Genomic DNA, 13,059 nt, shown 5'->3' on the forward strand with positions numbered 1-13,059 from the left:
CATCGCCTCCAGCCTCCTCGCTGCATCATTTAAAACTCATACTTCATAAACCATACCACGGGTAGGGATTGAAGCCGCGGTCAGTCTTAAAACTCCAGACCGACGCGTTAGCCACTGGGAATTTTACGACTCTCCGACTGCGGGTTCAAGTCCCATCCGTGGTATGGTTTGTTTGCAATCGTGTCATTGCAATTTCGTAACCCATGCTTCATACTCCATAGATAAAGTTCTTTTTCCCAGACACCTCAATACATTACCTACCCATTTTCCTTCATCACTTTTATGGTTCACCTGGTTTTACAGACCCATCCGCTGACAAGTCAGCTCCGAAACATCTGAATACATTTACTTCTCCATAGCTCCTCTTCCCAATCTGATATCCAACCTCTCAGTGTCTATATTTTTTGATACTCTCATCACCTCGCTCTATTTTAATGTTTAGTTTTAATTTCCTTCTTTTACAGACTTTCTCAAATTCGTTTACCAACTTTTGCATCTTCTCTTCCGATTCTCAAAAGAACCGTGTCATCAGCAAAAAGCAACTGTGATGATTCACACTCAGTACCAGATTCGCTATCTTTTAATCCCACACCCATCCCTAACACCCTAGCGTTCACCTCCTTCACAACCCAATCTATAAATACGTTAAATAACCATGGTGACATCACGCATCCATGTCTAATGCCTACTTTTACTGGAAAATAATCTCCCTCTCTCCTACATACCCTAACCTGATTCTCTTTATCCACATCAAAGCTCTTAAATGCTTTAGGTAACCTACTTCATATTTCATACACTAGCAACGCCTTCACACTGCTCCTCTATCCACCCTACCAAATTCCTAATTTAAATCCATAAATATAATGAAAAATTCTTTACCTTTAAGTATTATTCTCCTACCTTTCTAAAACCGTGTTCCTATGCAGTCCCATTCTCTGTTTCATCCATAATTATTTCAATATTAACTACCATACACTACCAGGTATACTCAACAGGCTTATTCTCCTATAATTCTTACACTTGCTATTCTCCCCCTTTTCCCTTATACAAAGCAACTATGCTCGCTCTCTGCCAATTCCTAGGTAGCTTCCCCTCTTTAATGCATATATTGAACAAGTACGCCCACCACTCGCAAACTATATCCCCACCTGCTTTTAACATTTGTCTTAATCCCTTCTATCCCTGCTGCCTTACCCCCTTTCATTCTACCCACTGCCTCGCGTACCTTCCCTATACCTACATCTAGGTCTTCCTCACTCCTGATACACTCCAATACATGAAATCACTGCCTCCCTCGTCATCAACATTCAACAACTTAAAATATTCCCCTCCATCTTCCCAGAACCTCCAAACCCCATTATTATTATTATTATTATTATTATTATTATTATTATTATTATTATTATTATTATTATTATTATTACATCAGTAAATTGGGAAATTTGCACTTAGCCTTAACTCAGTAGGCATCATCTTTCTCATAAAATGCATGCAGAAGAGGCGTACCCAAGTCATTTCACGGAAAGAAATACGTAAAGACGTAGAAGCAAATTGACAAATCTAAATGGCTTGTGAAAACATGTAATTATATTAAATTCTATCTCCTCGAACTATAATATCTCTGTAGACAAGAGCTTAGCACCCCCTCCATGGAAGTTGTTTTCATTTATTATCACATATCACAGATTATATACAGTGATCGATCTAAGCAGTAGTGGTTCAGAAAGACACGTGAGTGAACACTTGGACATATTTATTAGAAAACATTTCTATCCTGGAACCTTGATCACTTCTAACATACAGAGGTTCAAAAGACAGTGTATATAGGTGGAGAGTGGGGGTGTGGCACATGGTGACCTGAAGAATGCCTTATTGGGATGAGGGTAGACATTGGGATCATGTGACCCGTATGTTGTTAGGTAGGTGGTGCTTTGCATGGCTGCGTTTCCAGTATTATGTTCTATGGTATCGGTGATTAAGGAGGCTTGCAGATATCGTCGGCGTCTAATGTCTTAGTGTTTGCTTACTTGCCTTTCTAAACCAATTTGTCGGTATCTATTACCAAGGTTTATACCTAAGCAGTAGTATACTGGCAGTGTTGCACTTTCTCTTGCTGCCGCCTCCCTGGGTAAGAACTATAGTAAGCAAGTTGAGTTATGCTCATGAATTAACTGGACGTCTACGCTGCAAACTGAATTGTCACCCTAATGGGATTGAAATTAACTTATCACACTGATTATTATAGTCAAAACTAAGAGCTAAATCCACAGTGAGCTTGATTGAGCAAGGGAATTCAGGTACAGTTCTTATGGCTTCCTTAACATATTGAACTATTTCTAAATTATAAAGTTGATAAATTAGCCAAATAAAGTACCTTGAATTAAAACTTAGAATATAACAGTGGTATATCTGTGTTTGGTATCAAGAGTAACATTAAGAAGTAAATGAAATTGTACGTGATAGAAATCCAGTTAGAAGCCTGAGTAGATCAATACCATGAACGTAGATAAGCAAGTTTACAGAGCAACCTGCAATGTGTACGGAGTGACTATTGTTATAGTAGCCAGACTTAGGCTTGGTTACAAGTACTTGTAGTTTGATAGACGCACAGATAATGACCCAACTAAATGCAACATATGTGGTCAACCTTATGGTCACTTTCTTGAACACTTATGTGCTTGATTGTCCACTTGTTGAAAAATATAAAGAGAGACAGTATAATAAGTTATGTGATATCAAATAAAGGAGATCTTAATATTACTGATTGCGAAAAGGATTTGGGAGTTCTGGTTAGCAGTAATCTAAAACCAAGACAACAGTACATAAGCGTTCGCAATAAAGCGAACAGAATCCTTGGCTTCATATCAAGAAGCATAAATAATAGGAGTCCTCAGGTTGTTCAACTCTATATATCCTTGGTTAGGCCTCATTTAGATCATGCTTCACAGTTCTGGTCACCGTATTGCAGAATGGATACAGCTGCACTGGAAAACGTACAAAGGAGGATGTCAAAGTTGCTCCCATGTTTCAGAAATCTTTCCTACGAGGATAGGCTGAGGGCCCTGAATCTGTACTCTCTAGTAGGTGTAGAATTAGGGGGGATATGACTGAGGCGTATAAATGGAAAACAGGAATAAATAAAGGGAATATAAATAGCGTGTTAAAAATATCTAGCCTAGACAGGACTCGCAGCAATGACTAAGTTGGAAGAATTCAGATTCAGGGAGGATATATGAAAGCACTGGTTTGGTAATCGAGTTGTGGATGAGTGGAACAAACTCCCGAGCTCCATCAAAGAAGCTAAAACCTTGTGTAGTTTTAAAAATAGATTAAATAAATATATGAATGGGTGTGGGTGGGTGTGAGTTGGACCTGACTAGCTTGTGCTAATAGGTCTGATGCCGTGCCCATTCCTTAAGTGGATGTGACCTGATCAGACTAGGTGTGTCACTGGTTTAAGCCGGGAGATGACTTGGACCTGCCTCGCGTGGGCCAGGCTTGCTGCAGTGTTCTTTCTTATGTTCTTATATGTCAAGATACCGGACATTTAGCAAATATCCTGAATTTGCTGGTAACCGATAAGACAAAAGGTAGATGTAAATCCAGATGTACTCCTCTTAAACCTCTTTTGGGCCTAGTTCTTAGGCATTTCGTGTATCTATATGCTCTTGCGATACCGTCCATACGATGGTTTCGGGGTGCACAATGAACTAGCCGTTTGGGCGGCAAAATCGAAAAAAACCCTACGTGAATTATGACCGGCTCTACCTTAAAGCCATACGAAAAGATATTGATATTTCTAGTACTTCCCAACAGTTGAAAGAGGTGCCTTGATACTGATGAAGGGCTCTTGAATGAAAGAACTTTACATACCATTCTCTTCATCGGATCAAACCTGATAATTATTCCCCATTCCCCAGGTGATATACAACTCTTACCTTGAGAAAATAAAAACAAAGAAAGGAACGGGTGGGATCTGAATCCATGGCGAGTGAGTCATAAAGCTCCAGGTCAGAGTGTAAGCCACTCTGCTAGTTGGATGAATCTTATTGTAGCCAGCTGGCCGAGTGGCTTACACACTGGCCTGAAGTATACGACTAACTCGCCATGGGTTCAGATCTCACCCGTTCCATGGTTTGTTTGCAGTCGTATTCTCACCCTGAATATAATACTGCCAATAACACAACATTTAGATGTCGTGGCTATCTTGACGTTTACTAGCCATATTATATAGTATTATGGGGCATGAAAAAGTGATCATCCTTGGTGAATCATACTCGGTGAACAGACTGATCATCCTGGTAATCGTCGTCAGTGAATCGTGCTCTGGTGAACACTGTTCATTATCCTAGTCGATCATATTCGGTATTTTTTTAATTCACCGGCCGTCTCCCACCAAGGCTGGGTGACCTAAAGAAGGAAACACATTCACCATAATTCATACGACAGCTGTCTTACCAGAAGTGCACAGATATCACAATTCATACCACCTTACGAGCTGCAACAGCCTCACCTTTCTTACAGAATGCCGCCACTGTTCTGCCCATCTCCAGGACTCAAAGTCTGGTTACCTGGAGAGGGTTTCGGGGGTCAACGCCCCCGCGGCCCTGTGTAAGACCAGGCCTCGTGGTGGATCAAGGTCTGATCAACCAGGCTGTTACTTCTGGCATGTCCAGTGCCCGAGTGCCTTCATTAATATTACTGTGTGCACACTCCTAACAGCATCTCTTGAACAAGCTGTTGAACATCCTAGTCGACTGTCTTCAGGAATTTATCACATTCTGTTCAATACATTTTATTAGCATAATTTTAGGGAAATTTGAGCAATGTAACCCGGCACATAGTATTGGAAATACTGCAGCAGGATTACTAGTTTGTGTTAGGCCTTTATTACAAAGTAAAGACGGGTTTTAGTGTATTCTAACTCATTAATAAAGCCACTTATATTTGCTTCAGTAATACTACTTTAATAGGGCCTAAGGGAATAGGAGACAATTAGGTACGATCCATGGAAGGGGAGGATAGGCTTAATTCCTTGGATCACGAGCCCTCACTGTCTACAATGAACATCCCTGGAGGGAGGTTGTGTTGCAAATATCACCATTGTTCACTCCCCAGGACACCAACACACAATGTTTCACAATATGGCGAGATTCTCACACCGCCTATAACAGTGTTCTTAATGCAACCAGTGTAGAGGGCTAAAATTTCGATTTTTGGCATCTTGTAAAATTTGACCCGAATAAAGTTGTCAAGAATACCGATTCGTTTTGGATAGTGTTTTTCCAGAGCTCTTCCTGAGAAAGTTAATGTGCTGTGTGAGTGGCTATGGGGTCAGGGTTGCCCTTGATGATGATAATGAGCAGGTAGTGTAGGCTGCTGCACCATCTCATAGGCCTATCCCACACCATTTCTTAACACCTGTGTGCCTAAAGTACCTCAAGGATTTCCCAAGCGACTGTCAAATCTATAACAAATTTCCAAACAATTGAATTAACTTTAGGACCACCAGTGGCCTTTAAAGAAAGCAGCAATGAAATCATGTCTTGAGAAAACTTATACATCAGTAAAATGTTACATCAGAGATTTTATTTTATTTGAACCCACCGCGGCCTCGTTTGAGCATGCGCACTACAGCACCTAGCTAAATCTCTCTGCTTTTACAATGGAAATCCCTCGATTTGACATTAAAGTTATCATCATCAGGCGGCAGTCAATTTTAAAGTACTTCCGGCTATCACATAAAGCCTTGTGAGCAATTATAACAGCTTATATTATATAATATCTATATCGTTAACTTTATGTATCGCCAAGTTTCCAGCCCGTTAGAGATGTCCCGGATGTTGGCCAAGTCAGTATCTGGTCTCTGGTGGCTGGGGAAGGGTGTGTAGTTTTATTCTCTGGTCATTTCCCATGGAAGGTAAGGTTCCTTCTTGATAATTATAATAATAGTGAAAAAATGTGTGGCAGGTCATGGAGAATGCTTAACCGTGTGTGAATATAATCGTATTGAAGTGATATTTTGAAAATTTGAATTTCGGGCGACGCCTTCGATCCTTCTGCGAAGGCTGCCGTCCAAAGTGGGGAAGCAGCGCGCTACCAAGGAAACATGGAAGCCGTGTCAATCCCGTGGTGGCGTGAGGGCAGTGAGTACTGCATCGAGGAAGTAGAATGTATCTGCGGTGTCATAGGATGTATATGATGGGAAAATGTTTCATGTGCGGTGATGGTGGGAGGGGGTGAGCGGAGCCGGCGGGACGAACTCCCTCCCTCACCATGTCGGGCGACGCACTGAGCGTTTAGCGCGGGCCACCGTGATGGCGGGAACCATGTCCACCCCGCCCGACCTACACCGCGCACACACGCACACACCATGTACACTTCACCTTTCATGCTTCCATTGTCTTTCCTTCATTCCCAAGCTCTTTTTATATGCAAAATTTGAGGACCTAACCCCTTCCCCTCAAGCTCAAATGGGGATGGTTGTGGTGGTAGCAAGTGTAAGATATTACTAGAGAGGTAACACTGGTGTATTCCTTGGCGCTTGCTACCAGCCAGTATCGAGTTTGCTCAACCAACAATACACAATACACTTCGTTTTCAGGCAGTGTTTTAGGCCTGTGAGTGTCAAGATAGTTTTAGAGGTAAATTTTATTACATTATATATATAATATATATATATATATATATATATATATATATATATATATATATATATATATATATATATATATATATATATATATCTATGTATGTGTGTGTGTGTGTGTGTGTGTGTGTGTGTCGTACCGAATAGGTAACACTTGCGATTTTGGCTTAATAGCAACGCTCTTCTTGCCGAATAGGGTAACCGAAAATTTGTGCATGCAATAATTTCGCAAAAATCATTCATTGTTTATTAGATTATTGTAAACTTAAGTAAAATATATTTAGTTGAAATAGGCTAAATTAAATTGCGCTTGTTGTAATAAGGTTCAGTAAGTTTTCTAAGGTTCTTTTGGTACAAAATTATTAATTTTTACATTAACATAAATAAAAAATATATTTTTAAACGTATAAGAGAAAATTTTAGGACTTAATTTTAAACGAGTTCTTGCTTTAGTGTTACTTATTCGGTACGACATATGTATATTATTGCAATGTTGTTATAATATATATATATATATATATAATAGAGAGAGAGAGAGAGAGAGTGTTTATATATATAATGCAGGTTGGTCCTTATACTATAAGCATCACATTAATCAGGTAGGGCCACTCACATATACGGACTTATATTAAGCAGGTAGGTTACCCACGTTAATTATATAATCCTGCACATCTCTGACTCGTGTTTTAAGCACTTGCTATATATTGTGTTTCATTTATTTACTTGCAGTAATATACCATCAGTAACTCACGTTTAATAGAGATTTTCTTTTCAATTTTGGTCGAGAAACATTTTTATTTTTTGGATTCCTAATAAAAGATAATGGCTTCCTTAACGGACATGCTTTATTGTATATTATAGTCATGAAGAAGCATTAAACCCGTAAGGTTCGTATGGCACCAGTACAGGTAGAATAGTCGCATGTTTTCGTATTTCGGGGACCGACAGTTCTGCCAGTGTTCCAGATTTTTTAAATTAAATTGGCAGAAAATGGAAAATGATAATTGTGATATAAATATTTAGAAAAGATGATGAAAACCTCTTCTTATCTTGCATTCTCATATGAGTTTTTTTTTTTAACGGATTATAAAACGTACTAAAACACATGAATCTGATTGCAGTCAATGTCTGTTTTTCAACGTTTGCGTTTCCAAGAGTTCGTTTTTTCAGTGAAGATGGGTTGCTAACTATAGGCCTGTCTCAGGTCTTAATACAGACTATAGGAATATCTCGCAATTTTGGTCTTAGGTAAAGTAGGCCTATTACAAGTGTAGGCTTATCTAAATTATAGGCCTATCGCAAGTGTACGCTGTGATGTTGCTCCATCCCTGTCATCCACTTGAGATGGAATTTGAATGTGTAAGCTTTATAATTTGTATAGTGTGTGTAACCAAATATGCCTATCTCCCATGTCTGCTGGGCTAATGACGTAGGGTTCAACTGTTTTTAATGTTGGCTTCATCTCTTCTATAAAGAAATGGTAATCTGGGTTTCGGCCTTATCTCAACCACAATTAAGTGCATTGTGAACACAGATGTTGTAGTGGCCAGGCCTAGGCTTGGTTACAAGTACTTCTGGCAGTTTGGCACACAGATGATGATCAAACCAAATGCAAAGTATGTGGCTGGCCCTATGGTCACTACTGTGTGCTTAATTGTCCACTTACTGAGGAATATAAAGATAGTATAACTTATGTGACATGTCAGTACGTATATCTTAATGAAAATAAGATACCAGATATATTAAGGAAATATCCTAAATTTACTTGTAACAGATAAGTGATCTGTAGATATAAATACAGATGTACTCCCATTAACCCTTTTGGGGCCTAGTGCCTAGACCTTTTGTGTATCCATATGCTCATGCGCTACCGTCCACAGGATGGATATGGGGTGCACAGTAAACTAGCCACGTCATTTGTTGGGGCCTGGAAGGAGCATTGCTTTCCCTGATGTCACTAGTGGGTCCAGCAAGGGTCAGTGCTTGCCCCAGTGTCCGTAGAGTCCCACAGCGATTGCTCAAATATCACTGGTGTGGTCTTGCAGGGATCAGTGATTGCCCTGACGTCACAAATGGGATACCAAGGACCGGTGTTTGCTCTGATGTCGTTAGTGGGGTCTTGCAAGGATCAGGGTTTGCTAGGATGTCACCAGTGGCATTTTGCAAGGATCAGTTCTTACTCTGTTAATGTCACTAATGGGTCCCACAAGAATCAGTTCTTGCTCAGTTGATGTCACTAGTGGGTTCCACAGGGATCACTTCTTGCTCTGTTGATGTCACTAGTGGGTCCCTCAATGATTAATGCTCTGATGTCACTAGTGGGTCCCACAAGGATCAGTTCTTGCTCTGTTGTCACTAGTGGGTCCTGCAAGGATTAATTCTTCCTTTGTTGATGTCACTAGTGGGTCCCACAGGGATCGGTTTTTGTTCTGTTGATATCACTAGTGGGTCCCACGAGAGGAAATTTAACAAAAAACAGCAGTATCAAAGTCATTGTTTAAAAGGTCTAGTATATAAGATTTTAAAGTTCTCAAATTTATTTTATGCTTTAGTTATAATTTTAAAATCGTCGGCACGCATTTGTATATAATCATTAGTTTCGAAATAAAATTGTGCGGCTAGTATACTAGCAGTGGTACTGCATGATAATCCTCAGTGCTCACAATTCTTATTTGAAAATCTCGAAAGGTGTTTCTGGTATACAGTAGTCTTATCTAATATTAGAATGAGAACAAACTATTAAATTGTTTGTTTCAGCATATGGGAGATATTATAGAATTGTTACATCAGAAATGACTACCAATAGTTAAAGGGTTGACAAAGTTTAATTTCACTACCACTGGGTGGCTTGCAGTTTTAATTTTAAACCCTGTTTTCTAATATTTATATACACACACAATAGAATAGCAGAAAGGCGATCTTAACAATGCAGAACAAGCCACGGGGGATGAAGATCTTCAGGTTAAGTACTTTCACGTCTCCGTGCGTCATCAGTAGCTCTGCAGTGATGCAAGAGTAGCAACGGGAGGAATTAGGGAATTAGTTAGTGGTGATGGCATCCAGCTCAACTCAGATATCTGAGTATCTTGGCGTTGTTGACACCAGAGAACAACAGAGCGATAAATCTTTCACAAATGCCTTTGCTGGGATACCTGCACTTCACTGCTCAATTTCATGTCTAAATTCTTGGAGTGTGGGTGATTTTTCTACTGTACAGCAGTAGGCACTGTATTCATCCCCCAACGAGCTTAAGAGCTTTTCTATAAACATAATTCTGTACAGTATTCTTCATGGTAGATGCCCACCGCAGTTATTTGGATCACATATATACTTCTTTAGCGAAGCATTTATACATATGGTAAGAGAGTTTACTCGTCGAATTGTGTTTGCGGGGTCGACCCTTGTGTCCTGATCCTGTCACTTCAGTGTCATAACCGACATCACTGGTTTCTGGTATGTTGAGCCTATGAGCCTATCATATTTACTAAAGTTATGTATAATTTGCCTCAACTGTTTCTGTAAATGGAAGTGGGGTGAAGGGTATGAAGCCTTGTGCTCATAATGCTTATCGAGTTGTTCCTTTGTGTACTTAATGCACGCCAGTTTTTCATTATTGGTATTTTGCACTGCCTGCAATAGCTTTTCAAGTTAACCTCAGCCAAGGTAGGGTAGCTTCTAAGCACTGTAGGTTGGGCAAATATACGAGGAGAATAACTGGATTAAGAACCTTCCTAGGACGAGCCAATAGGCCTTCTGGAGGTAACGTTGTGGTTAACACCGACAAGTATGAAAGACATGTGGTAAGACGTTTATTGCAAAGTTTCGATAACCAGTGGCTTTTTCGGTCCAATACAGAGAATAGAAAACACAGTATGTATGGTGAGTCAGGTCAGCAGCTGCACGGACTGGAGGACAGATCTAGGGAATGGGTGTTCTGTTTGGGGTATGGTTAGTTTGGCAAATATTTCCGAAATAACAGATGCTAAACAGCATCTGTTTTGAGCCGTGTTGGTAGTAGCAATTAGAGTCGATTTTAAATAGCATCTGCTACGTAGGTCAGATTCTTTGGTGACAACCCTGGCATACTTAAGTTCTCTTATTTTCTGAAGTCATGGCCTGGTGGTGTGAGCGCTGGCTTGGCATTATGACTTGCCCTAGTTGGAATCTCGAATTGAGAACTCACGACTCTTAACTAGGCGATGACGAAAAATATATACTCCACCACTACCGTATCTATGTTCTCTTGTTCCCGAGGTGCTGCTACCTGGAGTATTACCAGGAGTTCCGGGGATCAACGCCCCCGCGGCCCGGTCTGTGACCAGGCCTCAATGATGACAATGTAGTGTACTAGGGTACTATCAGTAAGGTTATGGATGGCAATAATGTAGTGTACTAGGGTACTATCAGTAAGGTTATGGATGACAATGTAGTGTGCTAGGGTACTATCAGTAAGGTTATGGCAATAATGTAGTGTCCTAGGGGTACTAATAAGGTTTTTAACAATAATAAGGGAGTGTCCTAGGGGTACAAATAAGGTTATAAAAATAATATAGGAGAGCCCTAGGGGTACTAATAAGGTTATTATTAACCTTATTAGTACCCCTAGGGCACCCCCTTATTATTGTTAATAACCTTATTAGTACCCTTAGGGCACCCCTTATTATTGTTAGTAACCTTATTAGTACCCCTAGGACACATTATTGTTGATAACCTTATTAGTACCCCTAGGGCACTACTTTATTATTAAAGTAGTGCCCTAGGGGTACTAATAAGGTTATCAACAATAATAAGGGGGTACCCTAGGGGTACTAATAAGGTTAACAACAATAATAAGGGAGTGCCCTAGGGGTACTAATAAGGTTATTAACAATAATAAGGGAGTGCCCTAGGGATACTAATAAGATTAACAACAATAATAAGGGGTGCCCTAGGGGTACTAATAAGGTTATTAACAATAATAAGGGATGCCCTAGGGGTACTAATAAGGTTATTAACAATAATAAGGGGTGCCCTAGGGGTACTAATAAGGTTATTAATAATAAGGGTGTGCCCTAGGGGTACTAATAAGGTTATTAACAATAATAAGGGTTGCCCTAGGGGTACTAATAAGGTTATTAACAATAATAAGGGGTGCCCTAGGGGTACTAATAAGGTTATTAACAATAATAAGGGGTGCCCTAGGGGTACTAATAAGGTTATTAACAATAATAAGGGATGCCCTAGGGGTACTAATAAGGTTATTAACAATAATAAGGGGTGCCCTAGGGGTACTAATAAGGTTGTTAACAATAATAAGGGTGTGCCCTAGGGGTACTAATAAGGTTATTAATAATAAGGGGTGCCCTAGGGGTACTAATAAGGTTATTAACAATAATAAGGGGTGCCCTAGGGGTACTAATAAGGTTATTAACAATAATAAGGGGTGCCCTAGGGGTACTAATAAGGTTATTAACAATAATAAGGGGTGCCCTAGGGGTACTAATAAGATTATTAACAATAATGAGGGGTGCCCTAGGGGTACTAATAAGGTTATTAACAATAATAAGGGGGTGCCCTAGGGGTACTAATAAGGTTATTAACAATAATAAGGGGGTGCCCTAGGGGTACTAATAAGCTTATTAACAATAATAAGGGGGTGCCCTAGGGGTACTAATAAGGTTATTAATAATAAGGGGTGCCCTAGGGGTACTAAAAAGGTTATTAATAATAAGGGGATGCACTAGGGGTATTAATAAGGTTATTAACAACAATAATAAGGGGGTGCCCTAGGGGTACTAATAAGGTTGTTAACAATAATAGGGGGGTGCCCTAGGGGTACTAATAAGGCTATTAACAACAATAATAAAGCTGGGGTTTAGAAGGGTGATTGTTGAAGGTGCTTTCTTGAATATGTGGAATAATGGTATGGTTGCTATTGATGAAGACATGCTGGCTGCAGACATTACCCCCGATGGTCAATAGTGGAATCGTGGGTGTGCAGGCGATAACTGGAGCCCCATTCACCTCGAGAGGGGAGTGAAGGGGTCACACAGAATGAGAAGTGTGAGCCCATTTCATTTATGTAAATACTAGATAAAATATCCGATTGTCGGGCACGCGTTCACAGCAGTGGGATGAGGGGGGGGGGATAGGAAGGGGAAAGGGGTGGGATTACTTTTGTACCCTTACCGTCAGTTAGTATTCCCCTTCAAAGACGTTGTATGACGCTTCCCAGGAGTATAATATGTAATACGTAGGTTCAAATTTAAACTCTTATTTTTAACACATACACAACTGCAATATTTGAAAAGCCCGTATCATGCGCAGCAGTTCGGGTAAGTTAGTGTTATGTTTAAGATCTACACCTAAGACGTATAGATGTCTAGTTATTTAGGTTACAGTGGGGATGTGATTCCCGCTAACAACGAATA

The 13,059-nt window shown here is 40.0% G+C and overlaps 1 protein-coding gene across 1 annotated transcript in view; it reads left to right on the top strand.

Annotated features, from left to right (window-relative positions):
* Positions 1–5,855: 5,855 nt before the first annotated feature.
* The window catches only part of LOC128706060 (trichohyalin), a 262,272-nt gene continuing 255,068 nt past the window's right edge, over positions 5,856–13,059 (top strand). Inside the window, exon 1 of the mRNA XM_070089295.1 lies at positions 5,856–5,920. Coding sequence (XP_069945396.1) covers positions 5,914–5,920 — 7 coding nt within the window. The 5' untranslated portion in view covers positions 5,856–5,913. The remainder of the gene's footprint in view (positions 5,921–13,059) is intronic.

Source organism: Cherax quadricarinatus, chromosome 28 (genome assembly GCF_038502225.1).
Source record: "Cherax quadricarinatus isolate ZL_2023a chromosome 28, ASM3850222v1, whole genome shotgun sequence".
Classification (NCBI taxonomy): domain Eukaryota; kingdom Metazoa; phylum Arthropoda; class Malacostraca; order Decapoda; family Parastacidae; genus Cherax; species Cherax quadricarinatus.